The 27,745-nt window shown below is 40.1% G+C and overlaps 1 protein-coding gene across 3 annotated transcripts in view; it reads right to left on the minus strand.

The window, feature by feature from the left end:
* Positions 1-559: 559 nt before the first annotated feature.
* The window catches only part of SHISAL1 (shisa like 1), a 102,697-nt gene continuing 75,511 nt past the window's right edge, over positions 560-27,745 (minus strand). For 2 of the 3 annotated variants that reach the window (XM_063446724.1, XM_063446722.1), the window contains 2 exons: positions 27,285-27,498; positions 19,281-19,572 (listed from right to left, as the gene is read on the minus strand). In XM_063446724.1, coding sequence (XP_063302794.1) covers positions 19,281-19,572; positions 27,285-27,498 — 506 coding nt within the window. Of the gene's footprint in view, positions 4,957-19,280; positions 19,573-27,284; positions 27,499-27,745 lie in introns of those variants that run through there. The other variant, XM_063446723.1, reaches the window with a different exon arrangement.

The raw sequence follows: 27,745 nt of genomic DNA on the forward strand, positions 1-27,745 counted from the left end.
ACTTCATTTTAATTAAGTGTTATGAGGGCAGGGTTCTTAGATTTAGGGGAGACTAGAATGATGTTGTTTTTATCTCTTAACCCTTTAAAATAGTGTAGCTTGTCACAAGCTTATGGCCTCAATTTAAATTTTTACATAAGGTTTTCAATAGATTTAATATTTTTGGAAAAAACTTTTAAAATTAATTCATATTTAGAAAAATATATTAATATGTTAAGATTTTGTATGCATGTTTATATACATGATATATGTTTTGCTATTTTATATTGATTTAAAAAAAAAAGAAAAAAAAAAAAGTTTATCCAAAAATTCCTTCAAAAGCTTATTCAAAAAATATTAAATCCAGGCCTGTGTCCTAACAAACTGAGATAATTATTGTTGTAAAGAAGAAAAAAAAACTACTCCCCCCGCACCCCAATTAATGTCTCCCTCTTGACTGTATGAAATGATTGTGATACATATGATCAACAGCATTAGATATGAATGTTTGTAATCATTACAATGCACAAAATAGATATTTCTTCCAATGTTATGGAGATGGACAAATCAGCGGGCTGAGTATTTCTTAGGATGCAAATTTACAACGAGACGAATATTTGAAACACACGTACATCTTGTGTTTATTAGTTCTATGTGTTACAGGGAGGTAGAAATTCTAAATATTGCAATGCTAAAACAATTAAGAGGTCACTTTTTTGGTAATGCGTAAAAAAAAAGCATCAGTCTCAAAAAATTCTAAAAATCTCCCAAATAAATAGCAAAACCACATTGGGGATTCGATGGGATGGTTCTGTTTCCAATAAATGGACTGGGTTTCCTATGCTACAAGCACATACAATGCCTACACGGTGTCAAATACATTGTATAGTAAGTAACAATTGTTTTAAGTTAAAAAACAAACAAACTGAAAAACGACTTTGTTAAAGGGTGTGGGAGGGTCTGTAACCCCAATACCCACATTTCACAGCAGCACATCATTCAGATAATTTCTTAATCCCACCCTTCTTTTCTTTTTAATTTAAGGGGGGTTTTCCTAACACGGATCACAGTTACTATCTAGGTTACATTACGATTCAGGAGGTCCGCCCCTTATGTGAACAGGAGTCTGCTCAGAACATATTGCCAACATTTTACCCCAAGATTCCGAGATATGGGGATTATATCCAGGGGATGGATTCACTGGAATACCACACTTTATTTTATAGAGCGCTCCTTATGTACCAGCCATTTCGACCTATGCATGTACAGGGCACAGAATATACATGGATTTTGCCCATAGTCATTATTTCGGTGGGTATTTCCAGTTCCTTGAGAAGTGGGACATCAGAGAAATAACCCATGTCAGTGGGACAGTCCCAATAAGAGACATGTGGAATATATATATAAAGTTACATTTTAAGTTAATCACATGATAACACTACTTTCCTTCACCAGTAGAGGGCACACCATGAGATTCTGCACATGGTCTAAGGACTGCTGAGAAGGATTGTCAAACCATTAAATACAATATATCAGTGACTGACACATTAAAAAGCATTTGTTACAACCCGATAGCCTTAAATTTGTAATTCACTTTGAAGTCTCACCCTAAATAATCCTGTCAGATAGAGGCACAACGACAGTAAAGTCAAGCAAAGACCATTCTCTTTCTGTAATATGACGGTATAACTCTGTATTATAATGGTAAACTTTGTAATATGACGGTATAACTCTGTATTATGACGGTATAACTCTGTATAATGATGGTATAACTCTGTAATATGACGGTATAACTCTGTAATATGACGGTATAACTCTGTAATATGACGGTATAACTTTGTAATATGACGGAATAACTCTGTAATATGACGGAATAACTCTGTAATATGACGGTATAACTCTGTATTATAATGGTAAACTTTGTAATATGACGGTATAACTCTGTATTATGACGGTATAACTCTGTATAATGATGGTATAACTCTGTAATATGACGGTATAACTCTGTAATATGACGGTATAACTCTGTAATATGACGGAATAACTCTGTAATATGACGGTATAACTCTGTAATATGACGGAATAACTCTGTAATATGACGGAATAACTCTGTAATATGACGGTATAACTCTGTAATATGACGGAATAACTCTGTAATATGACGGTATAACTCTGTATGCTGTTGGGGAAATATTTATAGCTGAACAGAAAGGAGATGTAAGTAAATTTCATTTGTTTTAGTTGTTACTCTTCGTTAACATTCATCAGCCACCTGCCCACTGGGTCACCTGTCTCCTCTTTGGTATAAAGCAAAATAAATGGAAATTAGAAACGTCAAATTTACACCCTGCTGTCTTGTTTTATACCAGACCAGCAATTCATTTGCAGAGCAAGGCTAAAGCCACAGGACCTACCACAGAGAAGCCACAGCAGCGGGTTAGCTGGAGAGGGCTGGGATATTTAAACAGGGAGCAATGAGCCTAAAGTCTCATCATGGGACGGGGCCCCTTTTCCCACAATAGTGTAAGGGTCCGAGTTAGGTACATGGTGAATCGTAGTCAACCGAAATGTGATCTTAAAGTAACCAAATTGGAGATACAACGTATTCGGGAATTATTTTCCAGTCCAGCTACTCGTTTCTTCTTATCTTGTAAATGTGGCTTTGGCCAGAAGCTTCCAATCACTGTTGTAAAAGACTCTTTTTTTTCTTTTGTGAATAAGACGCCCCTTGTGGTGACACTGGACATACCTGAGCCGTGTATGGCATCACGCATGCACGTTTTATAACTTACTGTCACAGAGCTATAAGAGGCTTCCATCTGCACTCACCATTTTAATATAAGATATATATGTCACCGCCAATCGTCGTACAGCAAGCTCCGGATAAAGGTGTTATATAAGGCATGTGAAAAATAAATATACTGCATTGAAATGGCAGCAAATGCACCCTGGGGTGTCCCATTAATCAATCTGTTATTCAGCATGGATTGATTGGATTGAATTATCTATTAGTGTTTCAACTTTACCAAAATATTCAAAAAGAGCAGCAAATCAGCTCGAGGAATATAGGTGCATGAAAAATATTTACAATGCAATTTTATTTTATATTTCCTAATGTTAGTGCAACAAATGGCCACATTATTTTACATAAAAAAAAGCAACAGCACCATAACTACTACATGCCAATATAGCTATTATGGTGCCATTAGACAATGGTGCAATGGTCCATTTTCATGCAGTCTGTCTGACCAAGACATTTCCTGAGGCACCCACAGCGCAGGCCTGTTCCCCAGAAGTTACAGCACGCGAGGGCTGGGCTGTAGGTTTCACAGAAACAGAGTCAGAGAGTTTTGGTCAAACCACTCAGAAATAGTTTGATAAAGTACCACTCAGGGCAGCGTAATGGACATTGGCATATAGTGGTTATGGTGCCTAGTTTTTCCAAAACCAACAGTTGCCCACTTTTCTATTAATTAAATTTTTTTCCATGTTTTTGAAAAGAGCTAGTCAGTTCAGTAAATGCTACATTTAGGATTTTCTTTAAAAAAACCTGTAAGGATTGTATGGAGCCCCATGTTTTCCTGTGTTTGTGAGACACAATCTGCCCATGGGAACGACACTACAGTTTTGTATTCCTAACACTATAGTTTTCCTTCAATGCTTTGGGTTACTCGTATAGGGTAATTGTTTATCACAGAAATGCTGTGGGGCTTTGCCGCTTGGCATCAGGATGAGTCCATGACAGATTAGGCCACTGTAGTGCATGCACCTTGTTTGGGCCACCGTGCACAGGCCAGGCATATGGTCAGACCAATGACAAACTAAGTAAAGTTGCATCTGAAAGAATGCAAAATGAGAACTAAAATGAGTCAAAAAAAGTGGAACAGAGATGGAATGGGCTAGTGCTTAGAAGGAACCTCAAATGGGACAGATGAAATATGAGCTGGGCAATCAAGGCCTGGAGCTGGAATATGGTGGGACTCCAAACTGAAATGAGACAAGCAGGTTGAACAGAAGAAAAGGTGGAAGGTGTGACTTGACATGTGTTGGTAAGTGAGAAGGAGAAAAGACAGTAGATGGAGATAGAGATGACCTGCAGATGGGATGGGACCAGACTCTCAACGTTCTGATGCAGTTTTTAAATAATGACCTGGAGGAAAGAGAAGGATCGCATGGCGGTGCAAAGTATTCTCTATTGCAATTAGGGTGAAATATAGAAATGTCCTAAAGGCTGCTGAATAATTTCAATACAACATACAGACCATTATTCTTCTGGTTTGACGTAAAGTTTTGGCGACAGGTCCATTTTAAGGAAAGAAATGAAAAACCATCTATGACTGTGAGAATTAGGGCACTTGTGGTCTTATACAGTGTGTTGAAAATGAAGACACAACAAAGTGGGACGTATTATTGGTTCATCTGTCTGGTACTGGCAGGTGTTGATATGTCCAAACTTCATAAAGTGAGAGGGGTGCTTACTGAGTGCAGCCTACGCACTGCGCTATTTCATCAGGATTCAGGAATGTTCCTGTTCATTAAACTGACACACAGTCTAAGTTACACACTTAACGACAATAGATGTACACAGTAGGCAGCAATTTGGATGTGCCATTGCTTTGAAGAGTTATAGTGCTCTGCACGACGTGAGTGACCTTGTCAAAGCGAGAAGTCTCCTTCGCTCAATCATTCAATTTATCAGAGGTGACAGTCCCCTTTTGTTTTGTTTGTTTTTTTTCTAAAAATAATCTTCTTCGGTTAGAAATGAAAATATTGCTTACAAACAGAATTAGAAAGCACTTCCTGCTGACTGTCCTATTTTTTCCTTGACAAAGCAGAACGACTTAAAAGATTTGAACGATAGTCCACCTTCAGACCTCCTTCAGTCATCAACGTCAGAATTTACTCGCCTGAGTCGTGTCTGCTGCGAGCTTTTACCCGGTTGTTATCTTCATCCACCGTTAGGCACAGGACTTTATTCTGAAAGAGAAAGAAAAACGTCATTAACTGATCATTGATTGCCCCTCAGCAAAAGCACCAGAACAGCTCAGAAAGCTCTATATTTACCTACAAGGTTATCAGCCTGAGAGCAGATGTAGGTCATCGAAAGACAATTTATCAATTTGAGGGAGTAGGACCATTGCTAATGTGTAATCACTATGACACAGTGTTTCTTTTTTAACCTTGTTGGGTTATAGAAGTATTTAATAAACTGAATACAGTAAGACAAGTGTGTATTTTTTTTACAGTTGGTGACCGTCAGAAATAATTTGATATAGGGCACACACATGCACGCATGAGCACAGTTTAAAGGGACACTGTATGCATCAAAACAACTTTAGGTTAATGAAGCAGTTTTGGTGTATAGATCATGCCCCTGGAATTTCGCTGCTCAATTCTCTGCCATTTAAGAGTTAAATCACTTTTGTTTCTGTTTAAGTAGCCCCAGCCACACCTCCCCTGGCTGTGACTCACACAGCCTGCATGAAAATATGGTTTCATTTTCAATCAGATGTTAATTTGCGTCAGAAGTTTTTATCTCCTGCTCTGCAAAATGAACTTTAATCACACACAGAAGGCTCCTGCAGGGTTTAGCAAGCTATTAACATAACAGGAGGTAATCAATTCTAAATTAAACAGACTGTGCAATAAAGGAAGTGTAAACATTAGATTATTTTTTACAGGAAGTGTTTAGGAAGGCTGTGCAAGTCACATGCAGGGGGGTGGGACTAGGGCTGTATAAACAAAGTGATTTATCTCCTAAATGGCAGAGAACTGAGCATTTAGACTGCAGGGGCATGATCTATACACAATAACTACTCAATTAAGCTAAAGTTGTTTTGGTGCCTATAGTGTCCCTTTAAGCTTTTAAGCTTCAGTGGAGCGATCAGGATCTGAGATGTACAAACAAAGGAAGGTACAGAACATTACCTACCAATCTCTACATGAACCCTAAAATTCTGTCTGTCGCTCTCTGCTGGAATGTAACCTCGTGGGTAGTGGCTACTGCTGAGAGGGGGTGAGTGAGCTGCACTTTTGTACAATGGGAGTATTTAGCAAACTACCATTAAATACATTTTGTTTGCTAGGGTGACGATTGTGTATACATAATGCTGGGGTTGTTTACACTTTATGGCAATGAAGGGTTTAAAATACCACATTCAAATTATAAGAAACATATTTTAGAGATCTTGCTACAAGTACATGATGTATATATGCTGCTTTTACTTTGTATTACTTTAATTAGCTCTAGCTATGTGTTTTTTCGTTGGTTTGTTCTGTATCTTGAGAAGTTGTTGTTTTTTTCACATCATTTAAAAAACTCTTTAGAGGAACACGGTAGGGTCAGAAACACAAGCACTATTTAGTCCCCTTGCCCTCACTTGCTCCCCTTAAATAGTAAAAAAATCCCCTTATTTCCAGCACCACGTGGGTCCACCAGCGCTGGCTCTGGCCTCGATCCGCCTCTAGCAGAATTGATGATCTCAGCCAATCACAAGGTTTTCCCAACGAGGCGGATCGGACGCCGCCCTGGCCAATCAGCATCTCCTCATAGAGATACATTGAATCAATGCAACTCTATGAGGAAAGTTCAATGTCTCCATTCAGAGTGTGGAGACACTGAATGTCAGTCACACTGTGCAGCACTGCCCCAGGAAGCACCTCTAGCAGCCATCTGAGGAGTGGCCAGAGGAGGTATCACTAGGCTGTAATGTAAACACTGTATGTGTACATGAAAATGCCCGAAGAGACTGACTATAATCACCAGATCGACTACATTAAGCTACAGTTGTTCTGGTGACCATAGTGTCCCTTTAAGGCTAGAAACCTAGTCCAAACCTGGAAGGAAAAATACTAATAAGTTGTGAAAAACACATTGTTATTAAAGGAACACTAAAGCTTTAGAAATTTAAAAAAAAAATACAAAATATATATATATATATATGTTTACTCGGCGCTGCTCACCTCTACGCCTGATATAGAGTCATTGAGGAGGCTTGGCCTCCTCCATGATGATTCAATTCAATGCTGCTCGTAGAAGAGCTTTGGGGACCTGATGTCCATGTGCAGTGAATGGGTCTTCTATGTCACTTGACCGGGTTTTACTCCATCAGTGCCACGCATGTGCCTCTAGTGGCTGTCAGTATTACAACCACTAGATGTGGATTTAACCCTACAAAGCAAACATTTGTTTCTAAGAACTGCAGTGTTTTACATTGCAGGGTTACAATGACAGGAGCACTGCACCCAGACCACGTCATTGAGAGACAGCATTGAGGTGAAGTGGCCTGGGCGACTTTAGTCCTTTAACTAAAATGGAAAGCACAAATCCGCAGTACACTTGTGTGAATGATGGGGCAATAATGTGTTTAGAAACATGCATAACATCTCACTTCTAAAACGGTGCTTGTCATTAGCTCATTTAACAGGACCACAGCAAACCAACCAGAGTTAGCAACTCTTTAACAGGACTCGGGCAACAACTCGAAAAGGACTGGAAAATGTCTTCCTCATTAACCAATTACACCATTTAAGGGATAAATCATCACTGTAACGAACACTATGGAATCATCACTGCTTAGGCTGGGTTTAACTTGATAATGTTTTGAACTGTGTTACTGGAAAAAAAATGTTTTTGTGAGATGTAGCTTGTGATCACTTTGATAACAGAAACCATTATTGAGCGGTTAGCAACGCCGGATTGTAATTTAAGCCAGTGTTCCTCTACTTGTCTCTGCTACACTCCTCGTTCCTGTAGAGTAATAGTGTTTACTCTTTGGAGGGAAACAGTTTATTAAACAGAGAACTGTAGGGAATTGAAATAGGATTCACAAAATCCAGGTTAACAAAGCCAAGCAGGTGGGGTCGTCTCCCGATTGTCCCTATTTAGGAGGGACAGTCCATGTGATGGGCCTAAATCCCTCTGCCCCTTTTTTCTCTCCTATTCAAACCTGTAGGTTTTCAATTCACCACCATTCTCTGTTTAATGAATAAAACATTTAGTGAAAATTGATCATTCCTTTTTTATGCAATTATCCATTTTAAATTTTCATTAAAAAAAACAAACACTATTTAGATTATCGTGTATCTAATGCATCAGAGATGAGAAATCTGCTTTAGATAGTTTGTTTTATGTTTTCAAACAGTAGGCCAGGAGACGCCAGCCTGGATCATCTACAGTAGTTGAAATAAAACGGAGCCTTTTTAAGTTTGGGATACGAAGGACAAATGTGTTTGCTTGAAATGGCAGAAATGGCCATCATGACAGCTGCCTGAGGGAAACACCAGCCATTCTCTGCTCCACTCATCAGAAAGTTAAAGGTAGGAGTCTGTTTGGAATTTTCAAAACTCTTTGCAGATACAATGTGTAAAAAACTGTCTTACGAAACTCTGCTTCCCTGCGTGTGCTCTCTAAGAAGTTAAAGGGTTATTCCAAGCCTTTTTGGCACTAAGGAGAAGGTGTCCCCCCACTCCTTTTGCAGTAAAACCTTCAGTACTTGACATCCAGTGGCGGATGCTGACTTGCCCGCTCTCTCCGATGTCACTGGAGCCTTGCGCAGCCCAATTACAGGCTTCTCAGAGAGATATTGGTCCGTTTTGCCAACTCAGAGCGTGTAGCGGAATGCAGTAAGCCTGTCCTGTAAAATGCCTATGTAACTGTATTCAGTATATCCTGCCTGTGTTAATTTTCCTATTTGTTATATTCTATGTATTAATCTTATGTTATTCGGTAGTTTCCATCCGTACAATATGCCTGTGGAAACTACCGAACTAAGGGACCACCCCAGAGAGAAGTGTGTAGGCAATTAAGGTTCGCATTCTTTCTAACCGCAGGTTAACAAGCTCGTTAGGATTGCATCTGGGTGGCCGAATTCGGCATGCGTACACGTGGCGGCGGCCATCTTACGCATGAAAATCTCAGCGGTGTTTGGTCGTCGAGTGTCTGGAACTCAAATCGGACACTCAAACAACCGAACACCGTTGAGACCTCCAGAGCTCCGTAACTGCCGAACGGAGAGTCCTAACGAATCCCCATTCGGTAGAAACAAAGTACCGAATGAGGGAACCAATATCCAGGTGAATTGAAATGCGGATGGCGAATATAATTGTATGTTTTTACTGCTGAACGGAGACCGACCGCAGGGCCCAAACACATGGAACCCTTTTCGGATACCACCTCGTGTGCGGTCGGTCAAACTTCACCCTCCACCTAACTACCGAACCACTGGTCCGATCTGGGTGAATTTTGGATATGATAGTCACCCAGATCAGGGCTACCTAGCGGTACCCTAATATTTAGCTTATGTGTTGGTTTAGGGGTATATCCATGTTTGGGGTAAAATACTGTATAAGTTAAGGGGATTATGAGTCACTCTGAGGGGAGGAGATGTGTGGGAGGGGACAAGTACTGTATTGGCTACTGTCCTAATTGATGCGAATCCCTCCCTTGCATGGGAGCATGCTTTATAAGGAACCCTGGAATAAAAGATTGTCAGTTCTGCTCCTGAAACTGTGTGTCGTCCAGTTATTGGGAGTGCTGTGGGGATATTGATGTACCTTTTACCTGCTGGAAACTCTGCTTGTGGATTTACTATTGACTTGTTCCTGAGCCTCACTGGGACCTTAAGTGGAGAATAGCTGTGGGAAATCAGCTCTCCGCTACAGAGCGCATGAGTGCATGCTCCATGCCAGAAAGGGGGGAGAGGGCGTAGAGGGTGACGGAGGGTGTAGATAGATAGGTTTTATAAATACCGAGGGCAACGGAGGAAGGAGCGCACAGTGGGTGGGATGGACGTCTGCAAGGGAGAAGATTTCTATGATTATTGTCAGTGTGCTGACGACAGATGCTAAATATTATATAGAATTGATATTTGCAGCCCATAACAGCTCTGTGCACTCTGCATGAACAACTGCGCTCTCTGTCTATGGTGCCACAACTGTGTGGATGGCAGCTCCACCAAAATCTTAGACCGTGCAATAAAGGAAGTGTAAACATTAGATGACTCTTTACAGGAAGTGTGTAGGAAAGCTGTGTAACTCCTAAATGACAAACAATTGAGCAGTGAAACTGCAGGGGCATGATCTATACACCAAAACTGCTTCATTAAGCTAGAGTTGTTTTGGTGATTAGAGTAGCCCTTTAATTGTGTGTTAAATATTTAGGTATATATATATATATATATATATATATATATATATATATATATATATACAAGTGTATATAGGTATTATATTCTTGTATACTCCACAGGGCTTTATGCCCTTTCACTTTATTGCACAGATAATTCTCTGTCTAATCCGAGCTGTTCCACGTTCACTATATACTTGCTCGGCTTTAGTTTACCCGTTTCCTAGCAACCACGTCATAGTAATGGCCACGCCCATATGTCACGTGTCATGCGTCACATGACGCTCCACTTGCACTTCCGGGTTCGGACTAATGGAAACCGGTGTACACTGTTTGTTTGGTGAGTAACTCCTCCTATGTTGCCTATATATTCGTGTTTTATATGTTTGTATACTGATCTTGAGGAAGACCTGAAGAGGTCGAAACGTCGATCAGATGTATATTACCTGTTATTAAATAATATCGAGTTTTTTCTACAAAGACCTGAGAGTGCATCTCTTTCCTTCTTGCTTTATATATATATATATAGAAAGAGAGAGAGAGAGAATCCGAAGAAAGACTTATCTGTCCTTTAAAAATCAGTATATATTATTATTATTTTTATTATTTATATAGCGCCAGCAAATTCTGTAGCGCTGTACAATGGTGTATGGGTACACATTAAGAGAAAACATTAAATCATGTTGGAATAAACACAGCAAAAACAACAATAAGCTGTTGGTCCCACTTCCCATGAATTCTTTGAAAACTCTCAGCGGCCAATTGGTTAATATTGCTTGGTTTATTATTATTTTATTATTTATATAGTGCCAGCAAGTTCCGTAGCGCGGTACAATGTATTAAGCAGTGAACCAAGCAATATGTAAGCTGAGGGCAGCGGTGGCATGGTGATTATCAGATTACAGAGCTGTTTCCACGCATCTGAGGTAATTAGTTCCCCCCTAAATCTCTGCTATCCCTATACTTAAAGGACCACTCTAGTGCCAGGAAAGCATACTCGTTTTCCTGGCACTAGAGTGCCCTGAGGGTGCCCCCACCCTCAGGGACCCCCTCCCGCCCGGCTCTGGAAAGGGGAAAAGGGTTAAAATTTACCTTTTTCCAGCGCTGGGCGGGGAGCTCTCCTCCTCCTCTCCGCCTCCGTTCCTCCCCGTCGGCTGAATGCGCACGCGCGGCAAGAGCTGCGCGCGCATTCAGCCGGTCGCATAGGAAAGCATTCATAATGCTTTCCTATGGACGCTTGCGTGCTCTCACTGTGATTTTCACAGTGAGAATCACGCAAGCGCCTCTAGTGGCTGTCAGTGAGACAGCCACTAGAGGAAAAAGGGGAAGGCTTAACTAATTGATAAACATAGCAGTTTCTCTGAAACTGCTATGTTTATAAAAAAATTAGTTAACCCTAGCTGGACCTGGCACCCATACCACTTCATTAAGCTGAAGTGGTCTGGGTGCCTAGAGTGGTCCTTTAACAAGAATTTGTTTAAGTCTGATAAAATAAATGTAAACGGAGAAATACATCCGCTGTTTTTACCTCTATCCTGGACCAGAGAGCGTCCGCCTGCCATTTTCTGTCACTGAACACAGTTAATTGAGAAGCAGAAATAGAAACGTTTCTGCTTCACCTTTGTGTGCCCTGACTGTGCCAGGACTGAGCTGGTTTGTGATGTCATCTACCAAATATTTTACATACATTTAAAAGAAAATGGTGCATCCCATGAAAAAAGGTTAACACAGGCTTTTTTGTATTTAACTGTGTAAATTCCAGAGAAATTACAGTTTCTCTTTAAATACTATAGATTTGCTAAGGGACATGAGCATTATCAAATAGTGTGTTGCACTCCATAATCTGTTTAGCTTGTTAAAAATATCATTAAACCAATAGAAATCTAGTAACTATCATCAGTGGGTCTCTGCCACTCGATTATTAATACATCCTGGATCGATTTCTTTTCTCCGAATATCATTTTACAGCTGTATACAGATACCACCATGCAACGGGAGATAATCAGAATGAATGGCGATTGCGTGAAATACAAAAGCAAAGGCTCATGGGATATCTGTCCCCAATTATTTAGGTACAAAATGGGTCCTCCATCCCTCACCAAAAAAGCACAAAATGCAACACGTCTCAATTTGGGCCATACATTTACATGATTCCTGTGTTGATAATAGCTTATCCCGGCACTTGCTAATTTCAAATTACACACAACATATGACGATAAGATAAAAACATCCAATCTTAATTATATGCTGCTCTACGTGTACCAGTGTTGCTTTGCTACATCAATTAGCTCCCTAATTAATTATCTTTTGTCATCTGGTATTGTCCCTGAGGCCAAGAAAATGGCTGCATTTCCTTAAAAGAACCAACACGTTCAGATCTGTGCTTGATGATATGAAAATGTTCCTTTTTCCCTTTTAGAGCTTCAAATTATCTTCACAATTTGAGTAATCCCTCCTGACTGTTATTGAAATATACTTAGAGCTTTAAATGTTTTATCTGCATTAGATTATACGCTGGGCCGCACTGGGGAAAAAGGGAGACACTGAAAACCCTGGTGGTCCGGTGCTATTTACTAACTCAGGGCTTGACAAATTTGCTTGGAATCTAGGAGCCGGCTAAAAAACTTAGCAGCCAGGTTTTTCAACGTCAAAAATACAATCCTTAAAGCTTAATGTAGTTGTTCTAGTGTCTATAGCCTGTCCCTGCAGGCTTTTCAATGTAAATACTGCAGTTTCAGAGAAAAGTCAGTGTTTACATTGTTGTCTAGTAACACCTCTAGTGACAGTCACTCAGATGGCCTCTAGGGGTGCTTCCTGGGTCAGTCCTCTGTCAGAAGCGTAATGCTCCCCATAGAGATGCACTTATTAAATGCATCTCTATGAGGAGATGCCGATTGGCGCAGCGTAGCACTACTTTTTTGCTGTGCCTGCGCGATAGCCTAGGAAAGCATTGGATTGGCAGAGATCATCAAGATTAATGATCTCAGCCTTGGAGACGGGGCCAGCTGTGGTGAGCCTGCAACAGCGTGGGAAAAAAGGTTTTATTTTAGTGTTTTAGTGTGCCCACCCAGCCTCCCTGGAGTGGATCTGCTTTCCCTGTGATCTAGTGGTTTATTGATGCCTGGGCCGGAGTGATGTCATATTCTAGGCATCGCTGGATGGCGCAAGGGAGCTGAGCAGGAGGATTTAAGCTCCCTCACTGCCTCTGCTCTCCCTTAGCCGGCCTCCCCTAGCTTCCATGCCCACCCTCAGCCACTTTCCCTCATCAGGACAAACCCAGTGCCTAGGATTTGTCAAGCCATGTTCTAACTAGACCAATGCCTCTGCTGGAAGGAGGCTGAGTGCACTATTCTCAGGAGCTCCAACAAAGTGTTGTATTGGAGCATTTCTGTGGTAGCCCATGGCAGCACTCTGAACCGCCTAAGCTCGCGGGAGGAATATTAGGACTGCACTGTGTGGAGGTGCAGACTAAAGCCTTCCATCTCCTGCTATAAGTTGCTTTGGATAAGTGAGGCAGATCTTTGATCTCCCCAGCAGTCTGTGAGGGCACACAATATGGCTGTTGCTTGGATAATTCCAACCTCATATAGGCCGGCAGGAAAAAAAACTTTGATCTCCCCTGTTGGCCTTGGCTTAGTTTGCCTGAAAACATGTCCTGGCCCGATTACATGAAGTATGTAAAAACTGTCATAGATTAGTGAAGAAACACAACATAGTGAGGCAATGGCTTGGTGAGGTCTAGTTAAGCGCTACGGAATTTGTTGGCGCTATATAAATGCCAATAATAATAATAAATAATAATAGTCACATATCAGGACATACATGCAGGCTGCAATAACAGCCTGTACGGTTTATTAATGGTCAGTTGCTGTATTTACCATAAATAGCAATATAGCCACAAACACAGGCATGTTTTTAGTACGCTGCCTGTAGCCTTAGAATTTATACTGATTAAGAAGACATGCTTTTAGGAGCTCTCTAAAGGGATTGCACACACTTTGAAAGGAAATTGAGTTAAAAAACAAACTGCAAGCTTTTCAGACCAGGATCAAAAACAGAATACAACATAATTTCTAGGATACCTGTCTGTCTCAAACAGATTGCAAGCTCTTTAGACAAAACAGGGATTTAAATCAGACTGCAAGCTTTTCAAAGGTAATTGGAATATAAATGATTGGAAGCTTGATAAGAAGCTGAAATATTCAACAGATTACGCATGATGTAAATCAGTCTGAGATTTAAACCAGATTGCAAGATTTTCAGAAGAGGCTGGGTCCTTTATGCGACCACCGACTGGCTTCATGTTCCGTACAATACGCCTACGCTGTACCTCTATTATTCTTTGGCTGTATTTACATTTTTGGGGGAAACAAAAGCATTGAATAAGCTGCATTTTTCCTGAGAAATCATTAAATATTCTATTTCATGCTGTGTGAGCGGTATGGGTTAGACTCTCTGAAAACGGGAACAAAAATGTCAGAATACTTATTAAGATTACATGAAACACTCCAATCCTGGTGGAAAAATATTAACTCTTTGATGATTACAAATTGCAGTGTGCCTTTTATATTGTTACACAATGAAATGCTTTTGAAGCATAATGTCAAATCGAGCGGTTGCAAAAGGTTTTACTGAATTAATGAAAGAATTATATCGTGTTCCTGCACTTTGCGCTCTACGTGATTCTAGGCAGTAAATAATAAAATATAAAAAATGAAACAAAATATGCACTCATCATCCTAGTTAGTTTGGGCATCAAGTGTAAAAAAATTAAAGTACTAAGAGGTTGCGGCTTATTGGCCACAAGATAGTACACTCTCTTGAAGGATACGTACTAACTGTCTTATGCCTACAAATCAATACTGTATCTGTCTCTGCCAAGTGTTACAGGGGGGTCAGTGTCCCCTTAATATCCTCATATTTAAACAAAGTAAAAGGTTGGGGTATTAAGTGTGTATCTAATACCACTTGCATACACCATAAAGCATACATACTACATATTACATTCCACCCAAACAGTGCACCGCAGATAGATTAGAACTGCGGCCTCTAACACGCTTTGACAGCAGTAAGAATGATACAGTATCATGGGAGTTTAACAACATTTGGGCCCCGCCACAGTGCTTCCCGAATAATGCAGGTGTCAGTGGGTTAGGAAAAATGAACGTGACGTGGCGACAAAAAGGGAACTTTTATCTCATATTGAATGCTCAAAAAATGACAAAACCAAAAACACTTAAACTATACAAGCAACGAGAAAATATGTAACATTTGAATTAATGCTGTATTTAAAAAATATCTTGTTACCTTTGGAGATACTTTTAGATCTAATTATCTGTCATTTTCTGAGTTTATCCAGTATGTTCTACACGTTGCCATCTCAGAGCCTGAAGCAGCTCATGCTTGTTTGATAACCTTAGAGGAGCATGCTGTAGTGGTTATGGTACCATTAGTGCCCTGGTGCCCTCCCTGCTAGCCACAGTTTGACTGAATCCTTTCAGTGCTCTCGTTGTGATTTGACATAAATATAATTCAGTGTTAGTTCATAGTTAACAAGATTGAAATATTAATGGCTGTTAATTGCATTAGACTCCCTGCCTCCCCAGTTACTAAGTCCCTTGTGTAGAAATGGGAATCCAAACTAGTATAAATCTGCATCTACTGTACCCAAACCCTGTTGGTTTATTAAATCCAAGCTTTATAGTGCATTTGTAACAAATTCAAGCAAAACAAAAAGAGTAAAAAAACTAAAAGTCAAAAACATACTTTTGTTTGTTTTTAATATTGTCACAAAATGTTATTAAGAAATCTGAAAATAATACAAATCTAACATATATAATATGAAAATATGATGTGTATGATATTAAAGCACAGAACAGAGCTAATATTATGTAACACGATATGTGGTCGCGTACATGCTTTACCCCAAATACTTTAAGAAATGTTTAACGGAATCATATCTTTTCTCTCTCTCTCTCTTTCTCTCTCTCTCTCTCTCTCTCTCTCTCTCTCTTTTTTTTTTTTAACTGAGAATAATAACTTGCCCTAGATATTTCCTTGGTAACTCCCTAGACTTCTCTCCAAGTTTAATTATTACGGAAGATCAAATAAGTTTGTTCCCTTGAAATTTCCTTTTAGACGAATTCTTGAATATATTCCATTATTCACAAAAAATTAGCCATTAACGTCTTCGTCATATCCCCAGACCTTTAACTGGAAAGGAATATATGCAAATACTGCAAAGCATGATTAAACAAAATCCCCCGCAGGTTATCATAGGACAAAGGATAGAAAGGTTTTCTTATTTTTAATATAAAATCGTTTTTCAAGGATTTTTTAAAAAGTGTTTTATACTTCAGCTATATAGCAAATTATACTTTTCACTTTGTTGTTTTTTTTTATCAGAGAGTTTATAAGTATTTAAAAGGATACTATAGGCAGTAAAACAACTTTAGCTTAATTAAGTAGTTTTGGCGTATAGATTAGGAGTTTACAGCACAGTGTGTTTACTTTAGATATTTTTATCTCCTACTATGTTAATTGAGAGTGCTGTAGTCGTTAGCAAGCTATTAACAGTGCAGGAGAAGGAAATTCTAAATTAAACACACGGTGCAATAAAGCAGGTTTAGTGTTTAGACTTTTTTTCAGGAATGTGCAGGGAGGCTGTGTGAGACATAGGTAGGGGAGGTGTGGCCATGGCTGCATAAACAAAGTGATTTATCGCCTTAATGACAGAGAATTGAGCAGTGAGACTCCAATGACATGCCAAACACATCAACACTTTTTATTAAGCTACAGTTGTTTTAGTGCTTACAGCAAGCATGTCAAACTTGCAACCCACGGGCCACATGCGGCATACAAGGACCATTTTTGCGGCCCGGCGAGCTGTGTGTACATGCTCGGTGTTATAGCAGAGTAGGCACCTGCTTTTCCCACATTGCAGGTGCCTACTCTGCTAACACTTACCCAGCCGGGGAGGAGGGCCAGCAAGGGAGCTCAGTGTTTCTGCTCCTCACTGCTCCCTCGCGCGCGCCATCTGTAGTGAAGCCAGGCACCGGAATATGATGCCATATTCCTGCACCCGGCATCACTAAACTGCGTGAGGGAGCAGTGAGGAGCAGATAGAAGGACCCCAGGGAGATGCCCCACATCAGGTCCAAAAGGTAGGGAGCAATAAAGTAAAGTATGTGTGTGCAGGAATGTGTAAGTGTGTGTGTCAGTGAGAGTGTGTCAGTGAGTGTGTGTGTGTGTGTCTGTCAGTGAGTGTGTGTGTGTCTGTGAGTGTCTGTCAGTGTGTGTGTGTCTGTCAGTGAATGTGTCTGTTAGTGTGTGTGTGTCTGTGAGTGAGTGTGTCTGTCAGTGTGTGTGTGTGTGTGTCTGTCAGTGTGTGTGTGTGTCTGTCAGTGTGTGTGTGTGTGTGTCTGTCTGTGTTGCATTGGCTGCAACTGGACAGTGGAGTACTTGGAGGTGCATGGAGGCACGCAACGCCACGTCACATTCCGACGTGACATCAACGTGCTTCACCTTCACAGGGTTTCAAGAAGTAGCGGGAGGATCAGATTTGGCACAGGGTGCGGACGGCATCATTTGGGGTATACAAGACGCCGGACTCCGGAGTCAAATACTGGCAGCGGCAATGTGAGTGGAGTCTGCTTGTTGGCTAGAGGGGGGTGCTGGGATTTAGTAGAGGGGAGGACTGAGATTTAGTATATGGGAGGTGGACAGGGATTTACACAAGATATGAAACCATTCAAACATTGAAATAATCTCATAATGATGATGACCTAACCCACGCAAGTGTGTGGGGTAAACTATGTATCGCTCGGGATGGTAATCACGATGTTTACACCATGACTAGACATTAAGGACATTTGGTGCTAAATGGATGATTTAAATGACACTGGAGGGATCATTTACTTCATACCGGTACACAGAGAGATTTTACTGCTGCAGAGTAAAACAGATGAAACGCGTAGGGATTGTGCAATCTAAGCTTTGCATCTGGTGTTTTATGTATTTATATCGGTGTACATTAAAAGTGCAGGATTCTTAACACTGCGGGAAGTGAGGTCCGGGTGAGGGTGTTGTTATAGCAACAAATTATTCCAAGGTGTGAATTGTTTATATGTTTTAAGTGCTGCACTTTTTGAAGGTTTTTACTCTTATCAATTGTCTTCACTGCACATTTTCCTTCTGTTTACATCCTTAGACACACTGGATGAAAGGCTGAATATCTTACAAGATCACTGCTAACTATTGCAACAAAACCAGGGAAAAGGAGAACGCCGAGAACGGACAAAAGCTTAGAGAAATTCAATAGCTTGTCCTTTGGTTAGTGCCCGCTCTTAGTGCCCCCTTGTGCCATTACAGGAAGAACCTATACCATTTGCATGTGAGACTGATCACCACCCTCAGGACAGTCCTGAACCAAAATGCCAGCAATTTATCTCTGCATGAGAGATACAGCAACCCCAGGCAATCACTTTAGCCTTCATTGGGCCTCGTCAGCGAGGTGAAGCCAATTCTCCACTAGGCACAGTGAGCACGGGTTTACCCTTTTAGCTTAGGGAGAGCTAAGTTAATGCATTGCAACACAAACAGAGGTTATGAGAAGCTCAGAGAAACTATTAAAAGTCATGCGATTGGATGTGTCTGTACCTCACCGTGTTAAAATATCACATTGTAAAATCTATTAAATTCATTATAAAAGTTAGTATCTTTTTTTTATTTTAAATCACTGTGCTGAAAAATATATACATACAGAACTAAGAATGTGTAGTCAATGCTACCAGCCAGGCTTTACACGTTACCCGCCAGTGTACTCGATAACATATTTGTTCAGTATCGCGTGTTTTGGGTTGTCCATAATTTGAGTACATTTCTATATCTTATTTATTATGTTTCATTTCAACACATATTTGCTATAATTTTTACTTTTCTAATCCATGTAAAAAATAAAGAGTTTACATAAAAATGAGTTCTGTTTACACCAATGGAAACCATGACTGTTTGACTAAAAAGGATCTCTCATGGATTTTCCTTTTAAGTTTTTCATCACAAAACGTGTGTTCTTTCTCTTCTCAGATTAAAAACGACCGTTATGGGGCATTCTGAACAGTGCACACCGATCCATTCAATAGCAGAGAACTTCAGAAACGTAACAGGAGAATTGGACTTACCAGGCTCTCGAAGTCTGATATGGCATCCCGGTTGGACTGAGATTATCTCCTTTTAAAGTGTGTACAGAGTGCGCGGTTTGACACTGAGCCGACGTTTGAGAAGAATCCTGTGTCGATTTGTCCCACTGCTTCTGTCCTTGTCTCATCCATTTGGCATGTATACCCCATCTTGTCAGGTACAACTTGCAAAATTCAAAGTTCATTGCAGAATAATACAACAGGTCCAACACCAACAGGACAACCACAAAAAATCCATAAATCCAGACTCCAACCAGTGCACTGTAGTTGCTGAATAAAAAAATAAATAAAAAAAATACAATAACTACAAGTTAAAACACATGGTAAACTATGGGGACACGTAAAAAGCAGTCGCAATCAAAACTATTATTGTCAAAAATGAACAGTGTGAAAAAAGGGCTAATTTTCCCTAATGGTGTCTCCATCAATCAAAATCAATATAGCGAATATTATTGTGATAGTCAGAGAATTAAATGTGCACGGTAAATATAATTGACACAAAACAGGATGCGCTATACGGTGTGCTGGCTGAATGTTTACTAGTCAAACATTAATTACATTTTCCTTTAACGCTGTCCTCAGAGCTGTCCATTTCTTTTTTTTTGTTGTTATTCCCCCAAACATTTAAGATTTATTAAAATGTTTTTTTTTGCGGTCTGAATGACCATCCGTCATCCCTGGAACTCTCCTGATATAACCCCCATATAACTAAGCATTGTCTTAGTCGAAATTGGCTAATCTTTTTACACTTGGCATGTGGGTTTCCAGATTTTACAAATATTGGGCGCCTTACACTCATGCAGGCTGCATGACGAGGAGAAGCCCCAGAACCAACCTCACTCCGGTCGAGGCACCACAAATCCTCGGACAACCAGAACACTGAACTGAACTAGGAGAGAGATGCAAAGGAGGCTTGGAACTCCAAGTCCTGCTCAGGCCCTCCTAAAAGCCCGGTGCCCGGTTGGAGACCCCTGACCAATGAGACTGTCGAAAAGCCTGCAATATAGTAAGCAAAGCCTAATTGGAAATGTTGTCAGCCATAATTAACACAAAAAGCTCCAACGAGAACTAAGAAGAATCAATGTCAGACTCCCTCAGCAGGGTTCCTCAGCAGACCAACAGGAATTCCCAGAATCCCCTGGTCCATTTGACTTCCCCTACAAAGTATCCATTTTTTTTGCAATGGCTACTGTCTGTAGTACTAGTCGTGTTCCACCATTCCTTAAAAATTCCTTAAAAAGTGTTTAAAAAAAAAAAAAAGTATAGATTTTATTAAACTGCTATGTAAAGATATGGTCCCTTCCTCACCTGTTAATCAATTTTTGGCACAAAAGGCTGTGCTCTTAGCAATGAAACCAGTGTGATGGCTGTGTCCTTGGCTCTGGACAGGGCTATTAATTTAAGACATGACATACATTATTCGTCTTTATGATAAATGATAAATGTATTGCTCAAGGAGATGTTAGACTATATATTTTAGGTTTCCAAGCCGGCCCAGAGGTGGTGGTGAGAGTGTACCTCTAGAAACAATAAGTGACTTCCCCGTTGTGTTTAGGGACCAACATCAATCCAAATAGAAACGTTTAATTTTATTTCCTCTTTTGTGCCACAGAAATGAAAATTGCATCGATGATTTTGTTGCAATTTTTCTTCCATAAATATGTCAGACTTCCTACTTATGACCTAATACAATGGACTTCACAATTCCTTCCAAACAGCTTTAGCTATACTAACCATGTATATACTCTTTTTGTAGTTTGGGCTTTGCCCAGTCTAAATAGGCACAAAAGGAGGCATGATTTCTCATCTGTGAGTTATGATCAATGTTTCTTTTGGATAGGACACTGGAAGACCATGGTCTTTTTATTGCTGTCGGCAATAAATGACAGTTTATCAAGTTAGTTTACATTGAAGCTAGACTTAGAGGCAACTCATGTGTAACATTTCACACCTTGCTGACATCGATCACATTTCTATATAATTTAATTTCACCTCTTTTGAAATCTATCGTCTGCAATCAAACTGGTCCTACCACCTCCACCAAGTAGACATTCCATGTATGGACTACACAAATTACATTAAAGGACCACTCTAGGCACCCAGACCACTTCAGCTTAATGAAGTGGTCTGGGTGCCAGGTCCAGCTAGGATTAACCCTTTTTTTTATAAACATAATAGTTTCAGAGAAACTGCTATGTTTATTAATAGATTAAGCCTTCCCCCAAATCCTCTAGTGGCTGTCTCACTGACAGCCACTAGAGGCGCTTGCGTGATTCTCACTGTGAAAATCACAGTGAGAGCACGCAAGCGTCCATAGGAAAGCATTCATAATGCTTTCCTATGAGACCGGCTGAATGCGCACGCAGCTCCTGCCGCGCATGCGCATTCAGCCGAAAGGGAGGATCGGAAAAGGAGAGGAGGAGGAGAGCTCCCCGCCCAGCGCTGGAATAAAGGTAAGTTTTAACCCTTTCCTCATCACAGAGCCTGGCGGGAGGGGGTCCCTGAGGGTGGGGGCACCCTCCAGGCACTATAGTGCCAGGAAAACGAGTATGTTTTCCTGGCACTTTAGTGGCCCGTTAAATAGCAATATTCTATAGTGCAACCATGAATTATGCACCCTTGTTGTGACAGGCACCATTATCAGCAATTTTTGAGAAAATACGGAGCTGACCCCATGTTCTTGTCTCAGATGAAACTGTTGGTCTCTATAGTAAAAGCTTGGATAAGAAATCGACCAGTTCTATAATAGGGGTCTTTTTATCTGTCTACAGTTCAATCCATTGTAACCTTATCAAACAAGTGACAAGTGACAAGTGGCAGATGCCTTAGGAGGTTTTTACTGAACCATGCCCGTAGTAAATACCCACAGCTGGATATGTGATTCTACAAGTGTTTTGTGAGCAGGCTGATCATTTAAGGACCCCTTGCTGTTAAATGAGGCAATAAGTGTTTTAATGAGGTACCGGAGTCTCCAGAGTTATTTTATTTATTTTTTTACTTTAGTTCCTTTTACTTACGTTTCAAGTTAAATAGAACTTCAGCTTTTATACAAAGGCCAAAACGTCTCCATAATTAAAGGGAAATTCTATTTCCAAAAATTGATCATTGCAAAAAAACCATCCATTTTCCCCCTACAAATCTCGAAGTAGTTTTACTTTTAACGTACACACCATAAACAACAAAACCAGAATAGTGTTATTTCTTCTTCTTACCATAATGCTATAGATGAACAAAACGTACAAACCTTCCTATGGACTTCCACATGACGTGAGAGCGCAGAGGAAACCATATAACAGAGACAACACGACTATTCGGGGGCAAGAATACCCAAGATGCTTTATTGAAAACAAAGACTAGCCTCCAACAACCCAAAAGTTAACTGTTACAGGGCTATTTACTAAATTAACAATTCAAAGTAAATTTCACATCGAAGGCCAAAGTAGCCGAAATGGAACCATAGCTGATTTTTTTCCCGGTTAGACTATTTTTTACCTTAAATTTGGAATTCCCTTTGAATTCTCACTTTTGTGAATATTGAATACCCCTGTGACACAACCAAATCAATAGATGCTAATATATATATCCCCTAGTATAAGCATTTTCACAGCAATGGAAATAGAGAAGGACTTCAATGGGACTGACACTCTCGTTATGCCTTCCCGTTACATGTCCATTTCCTCTGTGGCTTTTATTGTAATGTGCTCAAGTTACAATTAATTCCCCAATTGAGGAATCTGATATTATCAGAAGCCACTCGCCCTAACCCAGTTCAGTCGTCCCACCCAGCATCGGAATGAATAAACAAAGGGCCCTGGTGCGGGGATTTCTTTTTTGGAGTCCCCGCAACTCCAGAGAATTAATGTCTAAGTCCCTAAACATATCCCAACTTGACACAGCTAAATAACCAATGCCCTATATCTCTAGGCCAGTTCACCACCTCCTTCCCAATTTAGATTAACACCTTTAACCCTCTCACTGCTCCCACCCGATTCTTCCACCATACATTCCTAAGGAGTATGTTTGCCTAGATGTCCATTGGCACTGCCCCTCAGTCCTGATTGTATATTAGTCCGTCCACCATACTGACACATAGAAACCATCCCCTGGATGTTGGCTCATCTCCTCGTACTGGTTCAATATACAGATTTGAACTGCTTATTATATTTAGATCTTCACCGATGTTAACTTTTTTGAGCAAGGGGTACAAAACACAAGCTATTGTCATTGTGTTTTCAATTGCTCTTTCATACAGCTAATAATAGGTTTATAAATTCAATTAAAATGTCTTGAGAATAAAAACATGATTTATAAGATAATACACAAAACAACAAAATGAAATATGTGTTGGGGGGGGGGGGTTCAAAAGCCAAGGCAGCTGGTTATAATTACGAAGTGTATTATTCTGCTCGTAGTACGGGCTGATCTAAATTGCCAATTTGTCTATGCAAATGTCTAATAAAACTAGATTTATAGCGCATCGAACACGTTTTCGATTTTTGTTTTTCTGCGTGCTATCCGGGACTTGTAGAAACAGTCATTTATTAAAATGATCTTATTCAGTGAGGAACTGCCAGTTAAAAAAAGTACAGATAAAACAAACAGTGTTCTATTCAATAAATACATTGTACAACAATTTATTAATCACTGCGCCCGTGGGATCCCCATCTGCTTCTGGTAAATAACATCTGTTTCTTATAGAGATTTAATTGAGGCTCTGCGAGGCTTTGTCACAGCAAACACAACGCTATAGACACGTTAAAATGGCATAACGTAGTTTATGCTTTGTTTAATATACTCCTGTAGATGAAGGCAAACAGAAAGAGAGAAAGGGGTAATGAAGAAAGGAGGATGTAATAACACAAGATAAGTACTTTTGTTTTATCACTGAGTGGCTATATCTGTGTATATGATGTGTACGGGTTGGATTTTCCAGTTAGATGTTAGGCAGCTGCCTATTGGTAATATTCGGAGCAGTGTCTGCCATGATATCACAAAGGTGCATGTTTTGTATCAGTACCAAGAACAGCATAGAAGCAGCTGTATTACTAGGAAGTAAGATGGGTCAGTTGGGGTCTCCCATAACGCACGTGTCTGACGCAGGACCCTGGATGGGTGTGCTGGAGGCAAAAATGAAACAGGCAGCGACGGTGGTGTAAAATTGCAATAGTAGCAGAACAAATTGAAAAATCAGGCACTAATATATCAAGTTTGCACAGTCCCCTAGCAGAAAAAATACTCCATCCCAGGGACCCCCGACATATCTGCCACTGCTTAAAAAATGATTTGCCGTCCAGCTGCACAGCTTCAGGGTCTCGTTCTCCGTTTCCAAAACACAAACTCTTGGGGAAGCGGCTAGATCGCTTTCTGATACAAAATGAAAAAATAAATAATAATAATAGGAAAAGGGAAACGTAATACGCAGTTAGGCTTGTTCTAATAGGGAGGGGATGTGGCATGACGTTATTTGGGCTTAGCATCGTTGCCATGGTAATGTACTAATGGACGGATTATGGATTTATTTATAAATGGTATTAATTGGATTCGGGAATTTAAATGGAAATCTGCTTTTATGAAATGCCTGTTACTGTGTCTGAAGCAGGCGTAATCCGTACACAGCACCCTGGCTGCGTGCGTCTCCATCCGGGGCTGGGAGCTATTCGAAAAGCATTTTAACCCACTAGGTACTATCGAGCCATTTTATGCACATTTAAAAGCTGTTTATGGGTCCTTTAAACTTGTTCAGGAAAATCTTTTATTTTGTATTGTGATTTCTTACATATTTTAACCAACAGAATATCAGGAAATAAATGTCAAGGAGTAAAAAGACGTCTGGCCAATTGAGTTTGGTCAAATAAAACTCTTCTTTTTATTTTTTTCATTACTTTGTTTTTGAACAAAAGCCTGGATTTGAAGCCAAAATGTAACCCCATATAAAGGGTTTGCTATTACTGTTATTGTTACTATGATTGTTGAATAGACTTCAGTGGAAGAGTTGATATTCAGTAAGCTGAGAGTAAACTGTTACCCTGCTTAGAGAATCCTGCTCGAAATTTGAGTTACCTTCCCAAAATACTCCCCCTCCCCATGCTGTGACGGCAAACACAAGCTGGCTAAAAACACACAATCTGCCACAAACAGCAGGTCTTTCATTATAGCAGAGATAACGTTTTAATATTTGAGATCACCAGTGAAAGGAATTTCTGTAATTTGACAAATATAGAATACAGTGTTTCCCAAACCAGTCCCCAAGGACTATGGATCTAATAATTCCACCCTGCTATCACTCACTCACTCACTCAATAATTCACTCACTCACTCATGCAATCATTCACTCACTCACGCAATCATTCACTCACTCACGCAATCATTCACTCACTCAATCATTTACTCACACAATAATTCACTCACTCACGCAATCATTCACTCACTCACAACACTGATTCAATGAAATAAACCTACTGGGAATACTTAAAGTCCAAATTTTAAAAGGTGCGTGAGTCGGAAGGTTTTGTATATATCCATCGAAACTCTACACTTGAGTAAAGCTAGTCTAAATGGTGGGATCACTAACTACTTAACCTGCACTCAAACAGGGCTATAATCGTATGAGTTCAAGGGGTTAAACCTCCCCTGTGATCTTATAATAAAAATATTGTTTTTCTATAAAACATGCTTTAACTGAATAACAGCTGTTTCTAGGAGTCTTTCCTTTGGTCTCTGACAGTCAGGAAATCTCCCTCAGAATCAATTCAGCCAGGGATATTCATAGAGATTTATACAAACAGCATCTGTGGGAACATTCTATTCTATTATTTTACTATAAAGTGATATTTCAAGCATTTTAATCCAGGACTGGATCTAAATCCCATCAAACAGCTGGAGAGTGTTGACTCCTGACCGGTACTCAGTGTTTTCACTAGTTTTTATCCCAAAAGATTAAATGAGGAAGATTTCAAATTCTCGATGAAAATAAAAATACAATTGCAGAATCGTTGTCTATAGTAAGTCTCACACATTGGTTTCTTATAGAATATCCCATTCCCAAGGCCATCTCTTATACTGTAACAGGTCACATAGTTTACCGAAGTTGGGTCATCGGTGACATGCCTGGCAGATAAGGGTGAATGACCTGTCCCCATCAAGGTGGCCAGCCATACTGAAGTTATAAAAATCCCCTAAACGTACCTGGAATTACCTGGTACAGTGCTGAGTAGCTTAGGACCTGCTGCATTTTCCTCCCCAGAAGTAGGATGCCACCCCCCCAATGAGATGGCAGGCAAAGGGCCCTAAACTGGGACATGTGGGGGCAAGTATTGGCAGGAGGAGTGTCTGCTGAGGGCCATCCAGTTTTAGTGCACATCGTTCGATCCTTATGTTGTGTTATTATAAAAGGCAGATGGAGTGTAGAATATTATGTATTCGAATCCCACATTCACATTAGATATGGGTAGTAGTAATGGGCTTTCAATCCGCTAAGTGGGGGGCTCTCCGTTACACTTGCCTGGGGGCCCATACAGCATGCAACTGCCATTGATCTTATTAGAAATATTTAGGGTGTGTGTAATAATATATTTTTATAAAAAAATCATTTTCACATTTAGCACTGTCATTAATTTCCAACTCAGTTATTAGTCAATTTCCTAACTCCCCAAATATACACATATCATAGAATTGTTTTAGCACGTTAGCTGATCTCAATCTGATAATATACCCCGACACGTTGTTTTAACTCGTTATTTGACGTGATCGGTATTTTCCTTGCCCATTTTAATTCTCTGTATTTATGGCAGCTCTATTATGTTTGCCATTTTCATTGTTGCCACAAATAACAAACTTAATACAGACTAAATATCTTTAGATTTTATTGCCCCATGTTTTTCAAACACCATTCCCACTGACAGTCTGTTTCCATTGTGACCAGTGGCCATGTGGTACCCTTAATGTTACACACCGTTACTTATTATATCACAATAATCACTTACTTATGCATATATCCATCGGAACCCATGGTGAGGTTCATCTGCATGACGTTCTGGAACGCGGTCTCGTTACAGCAGTATTTAAACATGGAGTTATTGTGGTAGCAGCACAGGATGTAGGATTTATTATCAGACAGACGCGGACAGTGGAAACCAAAATGGTACCGGCCTTTGTGGTCAGTGTACGGCTCGCAAACCCGATAATGGGCAGAAGAGGCTGTGAAAAAAAAGTGGTTTTATTTAACAAGCATTAGAAATTGTCATCATTTCACACCAGGTGAAAAAGCCACAACTGGCACATCCATAGAGCACGCCTGTGAAAGGAACGTCAGGAAGAGGGTGTTTAACATGTGAAGGGATATGTAATGGCATACCTCCCCAGTGTCCCTATTTAGGAGATGCAGTCTCTTATTTCTGACCAAATCCCTTTGTCCCGCTATTCTTTCCCAATGTCCTTCTTTTCT

Source organism: Pelobates fuscus, chromosome 3 (genome assembly GCF_036172605.1).
Source record: "Pelobates fuscus isolate aPelFus1 chromosome 3, aPelFus1.pri, whole genome shotgun sequence".
Classification (NCBI taxonomy): Eukaryota; Metazoa; Chordata; class Amphibia; order Anura; family Pelobatidae; genus Pelobates; species Pelobates fuscus.